At 43.1% G+C, this 24,901-nt stretch overlaps 1 protein-coding gene across 1 annotated transcript in view; it reads right to left on the bottom strand.

The window, feature by feature from the left end:
• Nucleotides 1-5,990: 5,990 nt before the first annotated feature.
• Nucleotides 5,991-24,901, bottom strand: part of LOC137370304 (collagen alpha-1(XXI) chain-like) — a 155,462-nt gene continuing 136,551 nt past the window's right edge. The window contains exons 16-24 of the mRNA XM_068032684.1: nucleotides 21,556-21,627; nucleotides 21,142-21,177; nucleotides 19,286-19,330; nucleotides 18,573-18,605; nucleotides 16,526-16,672; nucleotides 16,374-16,428; nucleotides 14,725-14,910; nucleotides 8,450-8,527; nucleotides 5,991-6,444 (exon numbers count right to left, since the gene is read on the bottom strand). Coding sequence (XP_067888785.1) covers nucleotides 6,254-6,444; nucleotides 8,450-8,527; nucleotides 14,725-14,910; nucleotides 16,374-16,428; nucleotides 16,526-16,672; nucleotides 18,573-18,605; nucleotides 19,286-19,330; nucleotides 21,142-21,177; nucleotides 21,556-21,627 — 843 coding nt within the window. The 3' untranslated portion in view covers nucleotides 5,991-6,253. The remainder of the gene's footprint in view (nucleotides 6,445-8,449; nucleotides 8,528-14,724; nucleotides 14,911-16,373; nucleotides 16,429-16,525; nucleotides 16,673-18,572; nucleotides 18,606-19,285; nucleotides 19,331-21,141; nucleotides 21,178-21,555; nucleotides 21,628-24,901) is intronic.

Genomic DNA, 24,901 nt, shown 5'->3' with positions numbered 1-24,901 from the left:
GTATCGTCAGCAAACTTGGATACATTATTCTTGATCTCTTCATCTAAGCCATTTTTATTGAGTGTAAATAGCTGAAGGCCTCAGCACTGATCCTTCCTGCACTCTACCAGTCACAGCCTGCCAACTTGAAAATGCCCCGTTTATCCCTACTCTCTGCTTCCAGTACATTAACCAACCTTTCATCCATGTTCATATACTACCCCAAACCTCATGAGCCCTTCTCTTGCTTTTTAACCCTTTGTGTGGTATCCTGTCAAATGCCTTTTGGAAATCCAAGTGTACTACATCTACTGGTTCCCCTTCATCTACCCTTTTGAGATACATCCTCAAAAAACTCTAATAAATTTGTCAAACACAATTTCCCTGTCTGATTGTACAATGATTTTCTAAGTGCACTGTAAAGACTTCCTTAATAATAGATTTCAACATTTTCTTGATGACTGATGTTGGGCCAATGGTCTATTGTTCCTTTTTTCCTTTCTCCCTCCTTTATTGAATAGAGGTGTTACATTTGCTAACTTCCGGTCTGCTGGGACCAGTCTAAAACCTAGAGAATTTTGGAAAACCATAACCAGTGCATCCACTATCTCTGCAGCTACCTCTTTTAGAACACTGGGATGTAGTCCCTTAGGTTTTTCCAATACTTTTTTCTCTGCTGATATTAATTACCTTAAGGTCCTCACTCTTATTAGCCCCTTGATTAGCCTTCTAGTTCTGGTATGTAATTTGCCTCTTCTACTGTGAAGACAGACACAAAATGCTCATTCAATGTCTCTGCCATTTCCTCATTCCCCATGATAATTTCTCTTGTCTCTGCCTCTAAGGGACCAATGTTTACTTTAGCCACTCTGCTCCTTTTTATATACTTTCAAAAGCTTTTATAATCTCTTTTAACTTCGTGTTGGCTGACTCACATTCTATTTTTCTTTGATGGCCTGCATCGACTTGAATTTTTTTTCCACTACTGCTATTTACTCTAAATGCAAGCTGCTGTTAAAAGAATTTTTAAAAAAATTATTTTTGTTTTATTATGGCACCAATACCTCAAAGATATTATTCATACATCTTCTGTCTGCTTGCCAAGTTACTCTGTGCATCATGTTTCTTCAGAGTAAAATAATGCCGCTTTCCTATCGCTATAGCGTCAGCTGTGTCTCAGTTGGTAGCAGTCTTGCCTCGAAATCACAAGGTCCTGGGGTTAAGTCCCACTCCATGGTTTAAGCACAAAAATCAAGACTGACACTCCAGTGCAGTACTGAGGGAGTGTCACACTGTTGGAATTTCCATCCTTTCTGATGAGATGTTAAACTGAGGTCCCACTTGCATGCATGTGTGGATGTAAAAATTCCATGTCACTATTTTGAAGAAGAGCTTCTTCTTTGGCAGTACCTCGGGATCGAGGATGACTTGCTTCCACTCCTGTTTGATGGATTCTGAGGTGGCTGTTAAATCCATTGTGTAATCTGCAGGCTCTGCTGCATGAGGGGCAGGTGGTGCTTAAAGGGTCAGGTAGATGAGTAGTTTGGAGGTTTGTTCGCTCCCTCCGACACCTCAACTTTGCCTCGGCATGTTCCCGGCGAAGTCCCTCGAGGTGTACGATGCCTTTCTGAATGAGCTTTTGCCATCTAGGACAGTCATGAGCCACGGACTCCCACAAATTGACAGGAATGTTTGATCTCTTCAGGGATGCTTTGAGGATATCTCTAAAGCATTTCCAATGTCCGCCTGTGAGACGCTTGCTGCAACCAATTTCTGAGTAGAACAGCTGCTTTGGGAGTCTGGTGTCAGGCATGTGAACAACATGTTCCGCCCAGCGGAGCTGGTTTTGGCTGATTAGCGCCCTGTTACTGGGCAGGTTAGCTTGGGACAGGACGCTGCTGTTGGACTGCCTTTCTTGCCATTGGATTTGGAGGATCTTGTGGAAGCACCTCTGGTGGTACCTCTCCAGTGCGTTGTGGTGCCTGCTGTAGGTTGACCAAGTCTCTGAAGCAAATCGGAGCGCAGGGATCACTGCTGCCCAGTAAACCATGATCTTAGTCTTGAGTTTGAGATCCTGATCCTCAAATACTCTCCTCCTGAGTCGGGCGAAGGCTGAATTGGCACATTGAAGGCGATGATGAACCTCATCGTTGAGTTATCCTTGGTGTCCTGGCCATTACGTATCCCACAATCAACATCATTAAAACAGATTATCTAGTCATTATCATATTGCTGTCTGTGGGAGCTTGCTGTGTGCAACTTGGCTGCTGTATTTCCTACATTACAACAGTGACTACATTTCAAAAGTACTTCATTGGCTGTAAAGTGCTTTGAAATGTCCAGTGGTTGGGAAAGTTCTATAGAAATGCAAGTCTTTCTTTTCTCTCTCACACACATTGGAATGCGTATGCCCAAAATCAAGATTTACACTCCTAACCAGCAAAGCCCTACAGAAGAATACAATTTTATAACATTTTCCCATAATGAAACACATAGTCATCAATTATCTAATGCAATCTAACAATGGAAGCTGAATAGTACTGTAGGTATTGGAAAATATAACAGTGTAACTAGAACACCATTTCAGGAGAGACCCGAGGGTAGATTTTTGAGTCATGGCAGAATTCAATCAGGAAGGTTGGGTTTAAATCCATTTGGATGACTGTGCACAGTTTTCCTGGACCAGTTTATTTCAATAATTATTCACCGCTCCCAGTGCATCTGCCAATGGGCCTCTTCCTGCCTCTACCTCAATTTAATAGAAGGCGGAGGGGCCAACTGCTGTGGGGAGACACTGCACGTAAACCCTGGCAGCTTCCTAGTGGGGTCAGTGGGGGGCCCCTGGAGGGTTCCCCCGGCAGCGATTGCCACCCAACGGGAAGACAACCTCCCCCCACCAATCACCCCCACCCGAACCCCACTTACCTCTCCCAGGGTCTCTGACGTTCTCAGCACTGTAAGGCCTCCTCCTGCAGTACCGACAGTCGCCACTGTTCCCAATCGTGCTGCTGGCCTTCCAATTGACTGGCAGCTCTTGACGGCGGCAGCTCATCCCATAAAGGAACAGTGTCCCTGATGGCAGGCAGTTAATTGCCTGCCTGCCATGGAATTGCAATGAGGGTGACAATTGTTGAGGTGGGGTCTCCCTCGGCTTTCCACCAGGAGCCCCGTCATCAGAACAAAATTCAGCCTATTTTATGAAATATGCTGATACACTGAATTGAACGAAAAATGCACTTCCTGCAACTGTGAATCTTTGTTGTAATTGGTACAATGTATTCTAGTAGGTTTGTATTTGGTAGTGTTGTTATGGACTGGAGACAGTGTGTTTAAAAAAAAGTTTTTGAGTTCCTGAGTGCTTTAATTGTCAGGAACAGACAAATGACAGGTTTTCTTGTACTTTTTAAAAAGATAAATGTTTATTGTTCAACACCCGAATATATGCAACTACACCCACTCTCACACTCATACAGATACACATGCACTCAAGAAAAGATTGTGATTATAAAAGTAGCATGCATTTAGGTCTTATTTCAGGAGTTCTCTGTTACACTTGATTTTCCGTGGGGTAAAGACTTGAAATGATGAAGGCCTGTAATCCTTTTTTGTCCACTGAAGAAATGCTCTGGAGATTTAGGAGGACAGATTCGCTGTTGTTTTATGTTCACAGGAGTAGATTTCTCGTTATACTCCTGTCAACACTCAATGGCGAAGGCCTTGTACAGTACCTCGGGTGGAGAGTTCAGGGTCAACATGAGTCACTATCTACACAAAGCTGGTGGTCTTAGGCAAGGTCCTTTCCCTTCATTGACATAAATGTTTTTCCTTTTCTGTCTGCCCAGAATGTGTCTTATTAAAAACCCCTTATCAGAAACCTAGTTTCTGTCATGTGACCACAGCATCTCTTCCCATTATCCTCATAAATAGTTTCTGATGGTTAGGCCATTGTCAGACAATGGAGTCCTGGTATCACTCATCCACGTACCATCTTGATAAAATAGAGCTTTCCACACCCATTTTCTGGATTTCAAGTTTGGAATCAAAGAGTCTGCAACAGTATTGTGAACCCAGTTCTTTTTTAATTATTTGGAGAAATGCAACCATCACTACAGGAAGGGTCATTTACATTTTAATGATTTCTCAAAGATATGTCCAGAAAGATTATTTGCATTTTAATAACTTCACCAAAACTTGTCCAGACTTGACAATCAACTGGGGTTCTTGCGCTTCCGTGCACATGGGTAAGAAAGATAATGTCACCTGACCTCTCAACTCCATTTTCTGTTGTAGGAATGTGTTCATTCCAGTTTACTTCATAAGTTCATTATTTATAGTTCACAAGTTTGTATTGCGTGAGCGTGACACTGTCATTTGTAATGGTGTGTCTAGACAACACATCATCAGCCTTCCAGTACATCTATCAAGTGCCTAGACAGTGAGTTTTACCCAATGGACCTCACAGTTGACATAGATGCACACGTTTTACTTTCCGGCAAGGACAGTAGGAACATAGGAACAGGAGTAGGTCATTCAGCCCCTTGAGCCTATTCAGCTGACGCACAAATCCTGATATTCTCCCCTGCCTACCTGCTATGGATATTGAAGCTAATTTCAATGCCCCAACTATTGTCCCATTCAACATTAGCTAGGTCAGTATAGGTCTAGATTTAATCTTGTGAATTTCAGTGGGTAAATATTCTATATGGTTAGTAACAGAATGCATGGTGCACTTCCCAACTCAGCCCTTTGTGATAGCTGTAGATCTGAAAGGCTTAGTCATCAAAATAATTGTTTTGCAGGAATTAATATGTGTGAAAATGGATTGATAAACTTAGATTAACATTGGTGAAACATTCAGGACGTTCAGGGTGGCGCAGTGGTTAGCACCACAGCCTCACAGCTTCAGCGACCCAGGTTTGGTTCTGGGTACTGCCTGTGTGGAGTTTGCAAGTTCTCCCTGTAACTGCGTGGGTTTCCACCAGGTGCTCCAGTTTCCTGCCAAAGACTTGCAGGTTGACAGGTAAATTGGTCATTGTAAATTGCCCCTAGTGTAGGTAGGTGGTAGGAGAATTGTGGGGATGTGGTAGGGAATATGGGATGAATGTAGGATTAGTATAAAAAATGGATGGTTGATGGTGAGCACAGACTCAGTGTTTCAGTGCTGTATCTCTCTATAAATGATCAAGATTATGGCCGTAATTTTATGGCCCCCACAGGAGCGGGGAGGTGGGTCGTAAATTTGAGTGGGAGGTGGGGATGGGGGCGTTCCCAATGCCTTCCCGCCCCCACTGCAATTTTACCAGGATGGCAGCTTGAAACAGCCCGCCTGCCCCAGGCCTATCAAGGCCCTTAAGTGGCCAATTAACTGCCACTTAAGAGCATCCTCCCACTGCCGCTGGTATTTTACACCAGCGGCAGGCGGGTGGCTGAGGTCCCCAGGAGGTGTCAGGTTTTACTCCTTGCGGGCACCCTGTACTCCACAGAGGGCCCCACCCCACGGCCCAAAAGCCCCCACTCCACAACACTCATCCCATCCCTCAACAAACCATCCCCTTGCCTCACGGGGGCCGGGGGTCCCCAGCGAGACCCCAAAACATACCTATCTTCCGGGGCCGACGTCCACGCTCCTGCTGTTGGCTGGCTGCAGTCCCAGCAGTGGCCACTGGTGTCACTGCTGGGACTGAGAGTTGCCAGCCCACTGATAGGCTGCAGCTCTTGGAGGTGGGACCTCCTGCCTCAGAGAGGTGAAAGACCTGTCCAATTAAGGGCCTGGGCCACGTAAAATCGTACTGAGGCTCCCAGGCTCCCAGCTTCTCAGCCCAGATGGCAAGCTGATGGATCACCTGCCCAATTTCCCCTCACACTAATTTCAATGGGATGAATATAAAGTGGGTTGTACAACAGGAAAGCGATCAGGTTATTGCTCAAGCTGCCAAGTTGGAAATTATCCCTGAAAATCCTTATATTACAAAGTATTTTCTCTCCGCAAGAAAATAGTACAAAGACAATAGTAAAGCTGTTAAAAATTTATTTTAAAAAACTGTAGGGGATAAACATACATGCACAGCACGTGGTGTGTTTAAAATGTTTGTATTGAAATATTCCAAAATCAGTAGCAAACCAAGATAACAGACTGAAGCCTGTAATAATTATCTATTGGTTCACATGCCAATCGTTTTCTTCCTGAGAAACAGTTCCTCCTATTTAGTAAGTAAAAGACACATGAGATGATGTGACAGGATTCAGCTGCCAGACATTGAACCTTATAAGACCTTCAAAAATTTGGTCCTTTGTTAAAAAGATTTCGGCCACTATTATAGGAATTATAACAGCTCGATATATCGCACACTCCAGGTGTTCCTGGTGCTCCACGCTTTCCTGGACTCCCGGGTGCTCCATTTCTTCCTGGTTCCCCATCCACTCCTGGCAATCCGTGACCAGTCGGACCTGGTAATCCTGGAAGACCTTGAATTATAGACGAATAATAAGTTATCATTATTGGGTATGTAATGTTTTGCTTCATGGGCGCCTGGCCCATTATGCAGTCTTCACAATTTTTGGCCAATTCACCAATGGATAATCAGGTGGGCTGCGTAAAGGACTCGCTATCCTCCTTGCTGATATTTTACTATGCACCACCAATGTGCAGTACAGTAACATTGTGTAACCATGTCACACTCCTATTGATAGATGAAGTAGTTGACTATGCTTATGATAGATATATCAGTCAGTTGTTCCATACATCCATATATTTGTGGATAGTACAATGACTGAGGTGTGGGTGATCCAATGCTAGATAGGATGTATGCAGAGCCAGACAAGTTTAGGGTATTGGTACCTTTGCATGGCACTGACATTACCAAACTTTTGGTGCAGGTGTCTTTGTAGCCAATGGTACAATTCACCAACTTTCTCCCTGCTGAATCTAAAGCTATGAAGCTAATTCCAACAGTCATACTGGGTAGGTATCCCAAAGCGTGTAGATATCATAGAATGGTACAGCACAGGCCAGTCGGCCCATCGTGCCTTTGCTAGAAATATTGACAGATACAGTTTGTGACATCATGGCGAGTGTGCCCAATCCAACTGTGGTGCCTTCTGATTTCTCGATCATGTCTTATTAAATTTTCTACCACTTAAACATGAAAGACTCTGATGGAAATATTCCTCCAGGAACAGTGTGCTGGATTTTACCAGCCCTCTAGAGATGGGCTGGGAGGCAGGAGGCCTCTTAAAATGGCGGCAGAAGGCATCAGGAGGGGAGCCCAATGTCTTCCCACCACCATGGGATATTCTCAAAGGCGGGAACAGGAGCATTGGGGCCGTCTGCCAACTGGAGGCAGGCGGCCAATTAAATGTTTAATTGGCCAATTAATGACTACTTCCCACCCTCGCTGACATTTTACCAGCATCAGGACAGGCCCCCACTGCGTGGGGTGACTACCTGGTAAATCCTGGTCGACTCCCAGCAGGCTTCCAGGGTGGGGAGGGGTGGGGGGACCTTCCTTTATGGCAACTCCATGATACAGCTGCCTCCATAACTTTGGCGCCACCCTTGAAGGGTTCACCCCTCCGATCGCTGGAGCCTGCCTACCTAGCTCTGGTACATTAATGGTAGCATAGTGGTAATGTTACTGGACTAGTAATACAGGCCCAGACTAATGCTCTGGAGACATGAGTTCAAATCCCACCATGGCAGATGGGGGAATTTAAATTCAATTAATAATTCAGGACTAAAAATGCTAGTCTCATTAATAATAATCAAATGAAACTACTGGATTGCTGTAAAAACCCAACTGGTTCACTAATGTCTTTCAGGGGAGGATATCTTCCATTCTTACCCGGTCTGGCCTAAATGTGACTCCAGACCTACAGCAATGCAGTTGACTCTTAATTACCCTCTGAAATGGTCTAGCAAGACACTCAGTTCAGGGGCAATTAGAGATGGGCAATAAATGTTGGCCTTGCCAGTGGCACTCCCATCCCAAGGATGAATACAAAAACAATTAAGACCCAAACTGGCTCCAAAGTGAAATTAAGTAAAATTACCCTTTAAGGAAAGTCTCCCTCCTCTTCAATTGAGTGTAAGATCAGGCCCTGACTTCAGATTCACATTGTGTTTAAACTATAACTGCAGCATTGATGCAAAACTGCTTTGTTCCAGAGAACTATAGTTATAATGTGAATGCAACTTGTGAAAATGGGAAGACGGACATGTTTCGAAGACTGACAATAACAGGCTGCTAAGAGTGCCTGACTTTCTGATTTTGCCTCTATGTTTGTGTGCAGAATTGTCTGGACTTCATTGGCTACCTTGCTGATAGCACTTTCAAGATTAGGAATTCACTGTGTGGAAAATCAGACATGAACTGACTTTGTACCAGTACTTGATGTCGTATGTTGGAGCACCAGCACACTGCTTCACCTTATCAGTATTTTCTTAGCTATTTGAAGTATTTCTATATCTTACCTGCTTGGCCAGGTGGGCCAGGTAACCCTGGATGCTCTTCACCTTTCATGCCTTTGGCTCCTTTCGGTCCCTGATCACCTAAAACATTGTTAAAGGTAAGACTGTTGTATACAAGTTATAGCAAAAAAATTGGCTACATAAAATAACATTTCAACTTCAGCGCACTGTGATAACTTTTAAACTTTAGTTTGCCAGTATAGTATTGGTTACAGCTAATCCATTCGCCTGAATGTACTTCATAAATGACAAAATCATAGCAATTTGGAATGAGTAATAAAAACTCATGTAGGGGCATATGGAACAGGAGTAGGTCTTTTAATCCCTCAAACCTGTTCCGCCATTCAGTGAGATCATGGCTGATCTGCGACCTATAGGCAGAGACCTGCCTTTGTCCCATATCCCTGAATACCTTTGGTGAACAAAAATCTATCAACATCAGTTTTAAAATTAACAACTGACCCAGTATCAACAGCTGCTTGCAGAAGAGAGTTCCAAACTTCTGTAGAAGACTTTCCTAATTTCACACATGAAATATCTGGCTCTAATTTTTAGACTATGTCCCCTAGTGATAGATTCCCCATCCAGTGGAAATAATTTCTCTATCCTATCAGTTCCCTTTAATATCTTGAAAACTTTGATCAAATCACCCTTTAACTTTCTAAATTCTGTGGAGTACCATAACCCTAGTTTGTTTAATTTCTCCTCATAATTTAACCCTTGGAGTCCAGGTATCATTCTGGTAAACCTACACTGCACTCCCTCCAAGGCCAATATATCCTTCCTCAGGTGTAATGCCCAGAACAGCTCTCAGTTCTTCAGGTGTGGTCTAATCAGGCTTTGTATAGCTGAAGCATAACTTCTATCCCCTTGTATTCTAGTCCTGTAGATATAAAGGCCAGCATTCCATGCGCTTTTTTGATTATTTTCTGTACCTCTTCATGACATTATAATGATCTGTGTACCTGGACCCTCCAAGTCTCTTTGAATGTCCACCGTTTCTAGCTTTTCATCATTTAGAAAGCACTCTGTACTATCCTTTTTAGCTCCAAAGTGGATGATCTCACCCTCGCCTACATTGAAATCCATTTGCCCCAGTTTTGCCCATTCAATTAATCTATCAACATCTCTTTGTAATTTTATGTTTCCATCAACACTGTCAACAATGTCACCTATCTTTGTGCCATCAGTAAATTTGGATCTGTGGCTTTCTATCCCATCATTTAATTCATTAATAAATACAATGAATAGTTGAGGCCACAACACAGATCCCTTTGGGAAGCCACTAGTCACATCCTGTCAATTAGAGAGCCTGCCCACTATCCCGTCTCTCTGGCTGGAGTTTTCCTGGGTGGGCTGCAATCCCGATGACAGAGTCAATTCCGGGTTGGGAACCCAGAAGTTGCCATGGAGGGACGTCGGACGCAATGTTCCCAGAAACAGGCAATTAAGAAGCCTCTGGGAAGCCTGCCCAATTTGGGATGGTGGCCAGGTTCCAGAACCAGGAGGTGCATTCAGCTCAGCCCATGGATTTGGCCAATGTCCACCCTCGCAGTGTGGGCACTGCCGAGAGGCCAGCAGTGGGAGCAGGCAATGGAGGTGGCTTCAGTAGGATCGCAGCAGCTGCCATTGCAGCAGGTACAGAATTAGTGGAGACAGCAGACTCCATGAAGCGGCTGCAATGGCATGCCTTCTGCTTGGGGGATTATGAGCGTTGAGAATTACTGCCGGCAAAAGATTGAAAGGCCTCAATTGTTATGCAGCTTGGACCTCCTACTGTGAAGCCACCTCTGATGCAATGCCAGGCTCCTGACAGAGTGGTAGGCCCATATGATGCTGGGAAACGTGCCTCCCTCTATGATACAAGGATACAAGTAACATCCCAGAAATAGCTATAAATCAGGAAATGGAAGGGAGGGAAGAACTCAAGAAAATTACAATTGCCAGGGAAGTGGTACTGAGCAAATTGTTGGAGCTGCGGGCTGGCAAGTCCCCGAGTCCCGATGGACTTCATCCTAGGGTCTTAAAAGAAGTGGCTAGTGAGCCAGTTGAGGCATTGATTTTAATTTTCCAAAAGTCCCTAGATTTGGGGAAGGTTCTGTTAGATTGGGAAATAGCCAATGTAACTCCTTTATTCAAAAAGGGAGGGAGACAGAAAACAGGAAACTACAGGCCAGTTAACTTAACATCTGTCCTAGGGAAAATGTTAGAAGCTATTATTAAAGATGTTATAGCAGGACACTTAGAAAAATTCAAGGTAATCAGGCAGCGTCAACATGGTTTTGTGAAAGGAAAATCATGTTTAACCAAGTTATTGGAGTTCTTGGAAGAAGTAACATGTGCTGCGAATAAAGGGGAACTGGTGGATGTATTGTACTTAGATTTCCAGAAGGCATTTGATAAGGTGCCACATCAAAGGTTATTGCGGAAAGTAAAAGCTCATGGTGTAGGGGGTAACATATTGGTATGGATACAAGATTGGTTAGCTAACAGGAAACAGAGAGTAGGCATAAATGGGTCATTTTCTGGTTGGCAAGATGTAATGAGTGGTGTGCCACAGGGATCAGTGCTGGGGCCTCAACATTTTACAATTTATATAAATGAGTTGGATGAAAGGACTGAAGGTATGGTTGCTAAATTTGCTGATGACACAAAGATAGATGGAAAATAAGTTGTGAAGAGGACATAAGGAGGTGACAAAGGAATATAGATCGATTAAGTGAGTGGACAAAGATCTGGCAAATGGAGTATAATGTGAGAAAATGTGAAATTATCCATTTTGGCAGGAAGAATAAAAAAGCATATTATCTAACTGGTGAGAGATTGCAGAGCTCTGAGATGCAGAGGGATCTGGGTATCCTAATGTATGAATTGCAAAAGGTTAGTATGCAGGTACAGCATGTAATTAGGAAAGCTAATAGAATGTTTTCATTTATTATGAGGGGAATTGAATACAAAAGTAGTGAGGTTTTGCTTCAGTTAAACAGAGCATTGGAATACCACATCTGGAATACTGTGTACAGTATTGGTCTTATTCATGAAAGGATGTAAATGCATTGGAAACAGTTCATAGGATGTTTACTAGACTAATACCTGGAATAGGTGGTTGTCTTATGAGGAAAGGTTGTCAGGCTAGGCTTGTATCTGCTGGAGTTTAGAAGAGTAAGAGGTGACTTGATGAAACATGTAAGATTCTGAGGGTCCTGACAGTGTGGATGTGGAAAGGATGTTTCCTCTTGTGGGAGAATCTAGAACTAGGGGTCACTGTGTAAAAATAAGGGGTCACCCATTTAAGACAGAGAAGAGGAGAAATTTTTTCTCTCTGAGGGTCGTGAGTCTTTGGAACTCTCTTCCTCAAAAGGCTTTGGAAACAGAGTCTTTGAATATGTTTAAGGCAGAGGTAGATAGATTCTTGATAAGCAAGGAGGTGAAAGGTTATCGGGGGTAGGTGGGAATGTGGAGTTGAGATTACAATCAGATCAGCCATGATCTTGTTGAATGGCGGAGCAGGCTCAGGGGCCGAGTGGTCGACTCCTGCTCCTAATTCATATGTTTGTACGGACATTCATATGTTCCAACATAAGGACATCCCCCCACCTATAAAATTCCGCCCTTTTAAGTTGGATATTGTTGCTGCAATTCATTCAATTTGTTCCTTATTCAATGTGAGTTTGGATAAAGAACACTTACTTCAGCCACGCACCCTACCTGTCCTTATGCTTTAATGTTATTTTCTCACACACTTCTTATTTCTCTCTCCTGATTTAATTGCTTTACATGTTTGAGTTTTCCCTTTACCCTTTACAATTTCTAACTATTAATTTGCTCCTTTCCTTTTCATTTCTTTTAGAATTATTATTTATACTAGCTTCTCCACTTGAGCCTTCCTCCACCACACCCTGCACCCCCTACCCACCCCGGCCCATTTACTAGTTTGAAATCTTAGTGACCGCCCTATTTATCCTTTCCACTAGGACCCTGGTCCCAGCCCATCCAATGGTACAGTTCATTCCTGTCCCAATACTGGTACCAGTGTCCCATGAAATGGAATCCCTTTTTCTCACATCACTCCTTTAGCCATGTGTTCCCCTCCCTAATTTGCTTCAACACGATGTAAATTTGCACATGGCTCAGGTCATATTCCAGAGATTATTATCCTTGAGATCCTGTTTTTAAAATTGAGCTCCTAGGTCCCGGTACTCTCACAATAGGATCCTCTTGCTTACTCTTTGCTATGTTGTTGAATCCAACATGGATCACAACGATAATATTCTTTCAAGCTGGTTCGAGATGTCCCTCACCTTGGCACCATGTAGACAACATAGCATGTGAGACTCATGATCCTGCTTCTAAAGGATACTATCTGTCCCCTCATCTTTGAATCCCCTACAACTACTACATTATACATTCCCTCCTTCTCCCTTTGGTCAGCCTCCTGCTTTAAGGTGCGATGACCACATTCTGGCTTCATCCTTACCCTCACAGGTAGCAAGTACATTGTACCTGTTGGATAGAATCAGTTTCTGTGGATCCTCATTCTCTATCTCAACTGGGTTCACCAACCCCATTCTGATCCTGCACCTCTCTACAAGGTGTAACCGAGGTATGCAGCAAACTATCCAGATGCTCTTTCCCACCTCTCTTATGTGTTGAAGTGTCTCCAACTCAACAACTCTGAGCCAGAGAGACTTGAGGCAGAGACATCCACTGCAGACATGTTGGCTCGAGACAGTCACACTGTCCACAAACTGCCACATACTGCAATCCAGACACGCAACCTGCTCTGCCATATTTTAGTCTATACCTATTTGTCTTTTTAGCTTTACATTTTTTTAACTGTTTAGCTAACATCAAAACACAAGCACTAACCACTAAATAAGTACTAAAAACAGTATCCAGTAAATGTAATACCTACCTGCACAGCTCCATACTCTCTGCTGGTGAGGAGGTCACTTTTAGAGCTTTTCCCTCAGTTTGTTTGATGTCACTCTGTTTCTCCCTCTTGGCTCTGCTGCTGCCCACTCTCACGTGATGTTTAAATCTAATTACTGCCTCAAGCCTGCACGTGTCTTAGTTCTGTAAGTTATGTACCTCTTTGGACTCATTTAGTCCAAAGTAAAATACCTTTTTTTCCCATGAGTTCTGTTGAGCAATTCATTATCTAACATCTAATGTTAAAAATTGAGAAAAGTAATTCTACCTCATTTTTGGGGCATATCATCAAAACTTGAGATTTGACTGGTCTTACACAGCGACTCTATCAAGAACTTTGGTGTGTGAAAGAGGTTCTTCAATAGGGATTTTATGGGCCCATTCTCACAAGTAGCTCATCAATTTGCTCTGGGGGTGGGGGGGGGGGAGGGGGGGGGGGTCCTTCTTGGCTTGTTGGGGAAAGAGGAGGAGGAAGGAAACAGGGATGCTGCTTGAGGGCAGGATGTGAGAGGTTGGCCATTTGCACCTGCTCTTAGCCTACCAACTGAGTATACAGGCTGCAATATGCTTCTTGAACAGGTTAATGAAGACAATGGCCTCAAAATTGGATCGATCCATGCTTCAGAATGGGGTTTCCCCAAGGCACACCTGATATTGGGCTTCAAATCTTATTTAAGTGAAATCGGCAAGCTACAGGTGTCTGCATGGTGACCATAGGCAGTTTGACGGTGAAGAGGGTTTCAATTTCAGGCCTCTGTGTCCTGGAAGAGCAGGGGTGAGGGACGAAGTAATCAGCAGGGGGTTGAGTTGGAGCCTGCAACAGTCTTTGGCTCTACATTCAGGCAAGTTTTTTTTTTAACAAACTTGTCTCATTGGTTGCGACCTCCTATTTAAGGTCTGTTGTTTTGACCACATGTAGTTGATTTTCCTACCGCAGCCATTACCATCTCAGAGAAGGGGTCTTGAAATAGGCATTACACCCCCTATTTGCATAGGGTAAGGGACTAATTCCTATTTCAGGCATGGGTTTTTTATTTCTGCCCTTACTGATATGGTAATTAATGTGTGCCCGGCCACCTGAGAGTAGTGCCATCGAATTTCTAGGCCAGTGTTCCTTTTAAAAAAAAAATACTAGCCCACTCCCCTGTTCCTTCCCCACAGCCCTGCAGCTTTTCTCCCCTTCAGGAACGTATGCAATTCCATTTTGGAAGTAACTATTGAATCTGTTTCTGCCATCTTTTCAGTCACCTGTGACTGAGCAGTTATAAAGCAAGTTGTGGAACTATTTGTGTTGCAGACCATGGCCCCTCGGAAACGTTTTCTGAATTAGCGTCACTTTATTGTACCTTTCATTCCTGTTAGTCCAGGCATACCAGGTAGACCTCGGTATCCTCGTCTGGCCATTCTGCCTGGGTATCCAGGTAATCCCCGCTGTCCCTGCTGCCCTGGCATTCCAGGTTGTCCAGGTGTTCCTTTAATTCCTTCACATTGACAACTGGGTCTCATGCTTTGAAGTAGTGATGGCAACTGAGCTGTACAATTACATAAAAGAAAAAAAATACTTGCATTTATATAGCGTTTTTCAGGACCACCGATGTCTCAAGGTCCTTTATAGCCAATGAGGTACTTGTGAAGAGTAGTCACTGTTGTCATTTAGGAACCAGCAACCAATTTGCACACAGCAAGCTGCCACAAACAGCAATGTGATAATGACCAGGTAATCTGTTTTTGTGATGTTGACTGAGGGATAAATATTGGCTAGGACAGCAGGGAGATCTCCCCTGTTCTTCAAAATAGTGCCATCGGATCTTTTACATCAACTGAGCAGGCAGATGGGGCCTCGCTTTAACATATCCAAAAGACAACACCTCTGACCATGCAGCACTGCCTCAGTCCTGCACTGGAGTATCAGCCTTGATTTTTGTGCTCAAGTCCTGGAGTGGGACTTGAACCCAGAACCTTGCGATTCAAAGACAAGAGTGCTATCGACTGCACCATGGTTGACACAATACAAAATGGCCCCTTCTTAATACTTTTCACTGCACATTATTATTCTGCAAAAGTGCAGGAAGTATTAATATGTCAGACACTCTATGCCCTATCGGCCTCAAGAAAAGGGGTGGCGAGTTTGTATAATTAGTGGCCTAAGGTGGGCAAAAATAAAGTCAGGGTTCCAGCTCCTGATTGCTAGCCTGTAACTCAAGCAAGAAATGTACCGGTGTAGGCAATGAGCAAGGAAAGGATTCAACTGTATTGTTATGACCTCCATGGTTGCCAACACTCCCCATCTAGACTCATTTATGAACAGCAGCCATTTGGTTGAGGTACTGGGAGCTATTAGTTCCTGTGAAACAGCACGCTGACCTGAATTAGCATCTCAAGCAGCATTTTTATTTTTAAAGTATTAGCAAAACCATAACATAAATCTACACTATAAATATATAGATATATAAAAGATCATAAGCACACGGTATTTTTCCAATGGAGGGGTGCATGCAGACAATGTGATATCATATTTCTGGCAACACTCCCTAAATAATCTGCAGCTAGGAGAGGTACGTGGGTAAACGGGAGAGACTCAAAATACCTCCCCTCTCCCTGGGGAAACATTTTTCTTCTGCTCAGGTTAATGAATGCAGGGGAATGAGGAACATTTAAAACCAGCATCTTATCAACAGGTGGTGCCACAGAGTAGTGATCCAATGCACAGTGCCACCACATCACCCTATGTTTCCTACTCAGAATTAAGGTGGTTATGTTTATCCCTTTTGTGTTTAGTGCACTGCTTTTGTTTAAACTGTAGGGCACACAATTCATAATGTAAAAAAATGCAGAAATGATTAGAAATGTTCTACAAAACTTCTAGCAATCCATGCTGGAGTGGTTTATTACTTGGGAAATTGTGCAATACATTTTTAGTGAAATATTGTCTTCATATCATGCAAGCTATAACAGCACTATTTCAAAACGTGAAACTGCAATTCTAAGTACTCACTGCGAAGCATGTCACTGCAAAGTTTCATTACACGTTCATCTGTGACAGGCTTTGCCTAATTAGAACAGATATGATTTATTATACAATATTATGGACATACATTATGTACATCAAAACACAAATCACAAGTGTGATATCCTAGTAACACCTACGGGTTTCCCAGGAAGTCCAGGAACACCAGGTAGTCCATATGGGCCTTCCTGGCCTGACTGTCCACGTGCTCCTACAGGGCCCATGAGACCAGGTTCTCCATTCTTGCCATCAGTTCCCCTCTCACCGGATGGTCCCATATTACCTTTCTAAGTTACATAAAAGAAAAATGAATACATTACATGTGAAGATGCATCATAACGTAAGAAATTGGAGCAGGAGTAGGCCATATGGGCCCTTGAGTCTGCTCCACCATTCAATAAAATCATGGCTGAACTTCCACCTTAATTCCACTTCCCTGTCCTATCCCCATAGTCCTTCATGCTCTTCGTATCCAAAAGTCTATCGATCTCAGTCTTGGACATCCTCAACAACTGAGCATCCACAGCCCTCTGCGCTACAGAACCCCAAAGACTCTCAACCCTTTGAGTGAAGAAATGTCTTCCATGTCAGTCCTAAATGACCAACCCATTATCCTGAGACTAAGACCCCTCGTTCGAGGTTCTCTAGCCAGGAAAAAACAGCCTCTCAGCATCTACTCTGTCAAGCCCTCTAAGAATTTTATACATTCCAGCGAGATCATCCCTCATTCTTCTAAACTCCAGAATATACAGGTCTATTCTATTCAATCTCTTTTCATACGACAACATTCTCATCCCAGGATTTAAGAATTATGCAATGCTATTGCACAGAAGCCATTTTGACATCAAGCCTATACCACATGAACCACCTAGACTATTCCCCCGTCCTATTTACTGTCTGTACCCTTTCATATTCCTCTTTTATAAGGAACAAATTCTCTTTAACAATTCCTTATGGACTCTGCTTTAAAAAGGTTTGTGACAAAGAATTACACAATGGTAGCACAGAGGAAAAATAATGATAGATTGTTTCCACTGGTCAATGAGATGGTTCAAGATAATCACAAAAAGGATGAAAAGGGATATCAGAAAAAAATTGCACAGCTTAGAGGGAACATTGCCTGTTACCCTCTTTTCCTTCAACCACATATCAAAGTTATTCTTAAATGTTCACATGGTCTTCAAACACCATCATTCCAGGGCCTCACAGCACTCTGTGTAACAAGGTTTCTCCTGCCCCCTGTTCCAAACCTTTAACCGTACAAAGAAAAACTTGCATTTTTATAGCACTTCTCATGGTGCTTTACAGCCAACTAGGTACTTTTGAAGTGTAGTCACTGTTGTAATGTAGGAAACGGAACAACTAATTTCTGCACAGCAAGCTGCCACAAACAGCAATGTGATAATGACCAAATAATCTGTTTTTGTAGATGCTGATTGAGGGATAAATATTGGCCAGGGCACCAGGGGGAAACTCCCCTGCTCTTCTTCAAAATAGTGCCATGAGATCTTTTATGTCCACCTGAGAGAGCAGACAGGGCTTCGGTTTAATGTCGCATCTAAAAGACAGCACCTCTGACAGTGCAGCACTGCCTCAGTACTGCAGTGGAGTGACAGCTAGATTTTTGTGTGCAAGTCTCTGGAGTGAGACTTGAACTCACAACCTTCTGACTCAGACTGACTGCTACCCACTCAAGGCCCCATAACCACTGGAAATAGTCTGTTTCTATTCATCCTGCCTCATCCCTCTGCCCAGTATCAGTTGGAGGTCCAGCCGTGGAATCGTCAACAGGTATGTTTGTGTTTATTTTCCGTAGGGCTGGAAGAAGCAGGAGTACTCCCTTTATCTTCACAAAACCAGCCTGGGCCACCACCACTCCAGGTTCCTCCCCCCTCCCAAGATTGGCCCCTCTCACGAACCTACCATCTTCCAGCTCACAGGCTGGCCGGGCCATTGAATATTGCAGAGCCAAAGTGCTGCCCTGAGGCATCTGTTTCGGCCCACAGCCCACCAGTCGATTACTAATGAAGCCTGCCCTCCAAAATGAACCAGGCCCCTCCACCTGGCAGTATTGTGCTGCTGGCTGGCTGGTCAAAGTCCACTCGAAGGGAACAGCTTTTTTTTGGCAAAAAGGAAGCAGAATAAATGATAACTGAATGCTATTTATGTTATCTCGCGGACATTTACCTCTCCTTTTGCTCCTTTAGCACCAACAGCTCCCTGAGGAAATGTGAACACAGCAAGTTACTGATGAAATACTTGGATGAAAGTGAACTACATTTGCAAACGACTACATTTGTATTTCACATTCTTTTATGCTCTCCCCTATGGCGTGTTTGGAGGCAGGGAGGGCATTTAATCGGGTGGCAGGGTGGTGGGTGGGGACCCCGCCAACTTCCCACCTCCACCCCAATTAATTCCATGGCGGGAAGGCCCATGACGGCCTTCGTTCAAAGGTGCTCAGTGCCTGATCGAAGGACCTGGCAGTGGGAAGAGGGGGGTCCGCTGAGAGCCCTTGCTGCCGACCCTCCCACTCTCCCCTCCCCCGCGATCCCCACCCCGTCCATCACACACGTCTGGCCTGGGTCGCTCTGCGATCCAGGGCCTCTGGTGGGTGTCGTTCCAGCAGCAGCTACCATCTCCTGGGTGGCACTGCTGAGCAAAAGAACTACCGGCCTCTGATTGGCCGGCAGCTCTCAGCAGGCCAGACTTCCTGCCCCCGGGGTCCTGATCCCGGGGAAGGCCTGCCGGTGACCTCACAACAGCCTGAATGACACACAATACCGACGTGCCTTCCTGGAAGAGGCAACGCGAGTTTCTCACCGGCTCTCCAGCTGGTGGCCGAGACCACCGTCACCTCCATAAAATTACCCCATGTGTGAGAATATGTTATTGATTACCTGTGGCCCTGGTGATCCCGGGGGCCCTTCTTTACCTTTCTCAGCCTAGATGACAGAACAGATAATGATGTCAAACTAAAGCATTTTTTCCCTATGAATCCCACTCCTTGCTAGCAACATTGGATCACGGAATCATCCCTTGTACATAATCAAACTTAAACCTAATAATAAAGAATGGACTACAATTTTAATCACACCTAGTGCACAAAAGGAAAACTGCTAATTGCAGCAGACTTCACCCTGTCTTGGTGAAAAAGCGTCAAAGCCAAAAATAGACTCATGAGCCTGAATGATCCAACCAGTATTACATTTTCAATGCTATACCACTAAGAATAAATAATGCCAATCTGGCATTCTGTCATTTATCTTCTACATCAGTGCTTTTCACCTTGCTTAATACTACAGTATCACATTTGATTCCATACTCGGTGATAATCAAGGCAACGGTTTTAAAACTACTGCGGAAGCAAATTAATGTGCCAGTTGCAACCATCTTGGATTTGAACAGAACATGTAACAGTTACTTGAGCCATCTTATCGCATGACCAAGAGAAGGTGATGAGGGTGTGCTATGTGCAACCTTCTCGCTGCCTTACCTCATTACACATAGCAAAACATAATTCATATGTAGGTTAGTAAATTTCTTGGTAACACGCTAAGTAACAATGATCTCACTTTCTTCTCTTGTCATATGAAAGCACCTGCAAAATAAATAACTTTGTCTTATCCTCTCTTACCAGTCCCACTGTAAGCAAAATATGGTATTGCAAGTGGACTGTTCCAATGGGAATGGCAAAGCTTAAGATAGTAGTGCAAGAACCAGTTCCAAATTGGAAAATGAAAACTTGGACATGTTTTAGAACAAAATCAGTTATGGTTTGCATGGTGTGTTAAAGAGTTCCAACCTGAGACTCGGGCTCAGATGGTTTTATCACTGATAGCATGCCAATTGAATCCTTTAACATTACAGCTTTGTAATATTTTAGCCATTATTTTGTTTCTACTGCATGTAATTGAACTGATTGATATTGTGTTTTGGGTTCAGGAACTGTGATACTTGGAGATGTATGTACACAAATCTTTGAAAGTGGCAGGACAAGTTGAGAAGGCTGTTAAAAAGGCATACATGGTCCATAGCTTTATAAATGGAGGCGTAGAGCACAAAAGCAAGGAAGTTATGCTAAACATTTAGAAAACACTGGTTAGGCCCCAGTTGGAGTATTGAGATTACTCCTGGGCACCACACTTTAGGAAGGATGTCAAGACTTTGAAAAGGGTAAAGAAGAGATTTACAAGAATGTTACTAAAGATGCAAGACTTCAATTATATGGAGAGATGGGAGAAGCTGGGATTGTTCTCCTTAGAGCAGAGGAGGTGAAGGGGGAATTCTGTTACTTAGTGAACTACCAGGATATTTGAACAAAATCGATAGAGTAAATAAGGCAAAACTGTTTCCAGTGGCAGGAGGGTTGGTAACCAGAGAACATGGATTTAAGGGTAATTGGCAATAGAACCAGTGGCGAGATGAGGAGAATTTGTTTTACTCAGTTAGTTTTCATGATCTGAAACGTAATGTTGAAAAGGTGGTGGAAACAGATTCAATTGTAACTTTCAAGAGGGAATTGGATAAATACTTGATGTGGTAAAAATGTACAGGGCTATGGGGAAAGAGCAGTGGAGTGGCACAAATTGACTAGCTCGTTCAAAGAGCCAGCACCGGCATGATGGGCTGAAGGACCTTCTTCTGTGCTGTATCATTCAATGGTCCTACAAGTGATCAAGAACTGTTCCACTTCTAAGAACCCGATGCCACTGGCATTATTTAAAACAAAAATGGGAAAGGAAGGAATCGTTACCTGGCTTCCTTTCTTCCCAGGATTTCCTGGCTCACCCTGTAAAATATGATTATATAGAATGAGATTGGTTGAAAGTGTTGAGTGTGAAACATTCAATGGCAAAACTAAGATACTCACTTATTACAATTTGTTGTTCAATGTGTGGGTATATTGTTTTCCACAATGATTTTCAACCATTTTAGAGACATTAAAATATTTCCTCACTTAGATTATTTTTTGTAGAACTTTGTTATTTCAGTTGAGAAACAGCTTTTGTAGGCAAAGATTTTATAAGCCAAAATCAATATGGTCTTGATTTGGTAAAGTTTTGGGGTTTGTTCAAGTTTAAACAAATACATTATTCAGAAGGCGGAGCCAAAGTTGGAACAGGATGAGAATTTCATTTTTAGTTCAGTCATGGATGTAAATCCCTACCTTATTTCCCTTTGCTCCATGAATCCCAATGGAGCCCGACAGGCCTGGAATTCCAGGCTCTCCTCTTAAACCCTGTAAGTGACAAAAAGTGTGAGCTCCGTCTAAATTGGTATTTAGTCGTTTAGTAGTACAGAACTTGAGTATTGCTGATAATAGAGACATGTTGTCGAAGCTTTTCGTCTTGCACTCATCAGGACAATCTTCAAGAATAACCAATGTAAGGGAAAACAACAACTTATACTGCATGAGAACAGAGTACTGGTTGGTTGGCAAGTGAACTCTGATTGGTAGAGGCGTTGCCTTGGAGAATGCACCAGTTTACGGTGACTAACAGTTAACTGCCAAGCTTTGTTTGAAATTTAAACCAGGCAGCTTGACTCTGATTGGTCAAGGCATTGTCCTGAGGAACACGTAGCAACACGTGTGGTGTCCATCACAAACAGGATGCTGCCGTCAAGCCAATAAGACGTTCTGCCTATCACACAAATGAGTAACGTGATATATGAACATCAATGCCAGTGTGATGCTAGGTATGTAGACCGTACGTCCCAAAAATTGGTGATCGAATCAAACAACATTTATTTCTTTTTATTTTATTTAGAGATACAGCACTGAAACAGGCCCTTCGGCCCACCGAGTCTGTGCCGACCAACAACCACCCATTTATACTAACCCTACAGTAATCCCATATTCCCTACCACCTACCTATACTAGAGGCAATTTATAATGGCCAATTTACCTATCACCTGCAAGTCTTTGGTGGTGGGAGGAAACCGGAGCACCCGGGGGAAACCCACACAGACACAGGGAGAACTTGCAAACTCCGCACAGGCAGTAGCCAGAATTGAACCTGGGTCCCTGGAGCTGTGAGGCTGCGGTGCTAACCAATGCACCACTGTGCCGCCCTATGTCCCTTCTGCTGTTCACAACGGGCAAGGTTCGGGCCATACCCAACCAGCCAGTGCTTGAAAAACTCAAAACACAGTGTCCAACATTAGATGCGGTTCCGTGATTGGACAACATTTGCTAAACAATCTACAGTGTGCCAAGAATTAAACTCACAACCAGTTTCAGATTGTCAGTAGGGCTCACAGTGTGGCACATTTGCGCGTACTGGAAGCTACATATATTAATACACAGGGCTCTGTTCTTTGCAGACAGAAAGAACATGTACAAATATTGTGCCTGTTTCAGCTGAACAAAATAAGTGACAGCCATTCGTGGTTCATTCCTCAGGGCAATGTCTTGACCAATCAGAGTCAAGCTGCCTGCTTTAATTTTCAAACAAAGCTTGGCAGTTAACTGTCAGTCACCGTAAACTGGTGCATTCTCCACGGCAATGCCTCTACCAGAGTTCACTTGCCAACCAGTCAACACTCTCTTCTCGTGCAGTATAAACTGTTGTTTTCCCTTACATTGGTTATTCTTTCAGATTGTCCTGATGAGTGCAAGATGTAAAGCTCCAACAACATGTCTCTATTTTCAGCAATACTCAAATTGGTAATTATTTCTTGGCAACTACATTTGTTATACAAGTGAAATATTGGACAGAAACAAAGAATAATTAATGTATTCATCATGATAATTTAACCTTTCGCAACTTCAAAATAGCCACTTACCTTTGCAAGCACAAAATCCATTGGGTTTAATGTATTGAACTACTCAATTCCTTTGAGGGCACACCATTTGGATTGTAGCAGTACTAGAAGACCCACAATCTTCTCACAGCAGCTAGAGATGGGCAATAAATATGGCCACTCCAACATCACCCGCGGGGACGTGAAAATGTGCACAGTGTTAAAATACAGGTTACACAATGGGTTTGATTGTCAACTTACCGGAAGGATATAAAACTGGAGTTGTGGATTGGCCGCCTGTTATACAAACCACTTCATTCTGATTTCCATTGAAATGAAAATTGAGGGTTACTATAATGGCCACAACATCAATGTTACACTTGGGTGGGGGGTGTGGGGGGTGGGGGCGGTTGCAGTTTGAAAATCTACCTCTGAGTCAAAAGGACAAATTCCTCGTCAATTTAGGAAATTTGTATTAGTTTGAAATTCTGCCTTTTACAAAAGCTTTCCTTCTAAATGTGCACATGGCCAGACTCAATCAAGGAGCAAATAAATGTCCCAAAAAGCTGAACCACTGAACAACAGAATGAATCACAGCCACATTTTTAGCAATAGGTAGGCCTGAGCTTGCTGGTAAATGTTACAGTCGGCAGAATTGGCTAGGCAGGCCCTCATCATAGGATTTTCAGAAAGGCATTAACAATTTTAAAGTCCCTGAAATCAATAAAACCATTAAATAATGTGTATATAATAGCTGTTTCACTTATTGCACACATGTTATTAGCTAAGGTGCCTGAGCAAACCTAATTTACCATTGGCAGAGTCACAAATTATACGCTCAATGTCATCCAGACCACGGACAACTAAGAAGTGAGTGAAACGATTGCAAAGAAACTGCAATTTATTATCCAGACAACCGTGAAAGATCTTTTGATGATACTTCTTACGATAATAATGGACAGGTAATGAAGAGAATTTCAAATGGCTAAAGTATCTGTCATAATCAATTATATATGTAGGAAATTGTATTTGAATTTGAAAGCATGTTGGCCCATATGTTCAGTATACAAACATCCGCTGCTAAAACAATACAGATGAACAAGGTTACAGGATAGCTGAGGAATTAGAGGCTGGATCTGCACAGTTCTTATGCCACTGTAATTCTGATTACCTGAACCTACAATTTAGGAGGTCAGGACCAGGATACCATAGTAGGGAGAATCCCCATCCACCTGACCTCTGGCAGTGGCATGACACTATGGGAATGTCAGGGTGGAAGAGCCCCCAGGATCTGACATATCATCGGGAGAGGGCAGCGAGTAGAGATCAGACAGTTTCTCAGAAGGTATTAACAGCATGAATCTCACCCGGGTACCTTGATTTATTTGTGGCAAAAAAGCACCTTTCCAACACAAATTAAGGAACAATTTATGCAGTGCATTTACAACACACACTGTAATCCTCTGGATGATACATTTGTTATGTAACTCTCAAAAGCACTCAGTATTTGGAACATATCTTTTTTGACTCAGCTTGCCAAAAAACAAACTAATTCAGTTCACAGCATTAAATTTACAATATGAATTCATTTTGTTTTTTGGCAAGCTGAGTCAAAAAAGATATGTTCCAAATACTGAGTGCTTTTTAAATCCTTTTTAAAGAGCTTGTTTTATTACTGAACTACGTACTAATTGATCACAAATGCAATTAGGTCTGAAAAATGTAATGAAGCTTATTAAATGTTTTCACACTCACCATTACTTATACTT

This window comes from Heterodontus francisci, chromosome 5 (genome assembly GCF_036365525.1).
Source record: "Heterodontus francisci isolate sHetFra1 chromosome 5, sHetFra1.hap1, whole genome shotgun sequence".
Lineage (NCBI taxonomy): Eukaryota > Metazoa > Chordata > Chondrichthyes > Heterodontiformes > Heterodontidae > Heterodontus > Heterodontus francisci.
The sequence above is the reverse complement of the archived record's forward strand: the minus strand, read 5'-3'. Positions and strand labels throughout refer to the sequence as shown.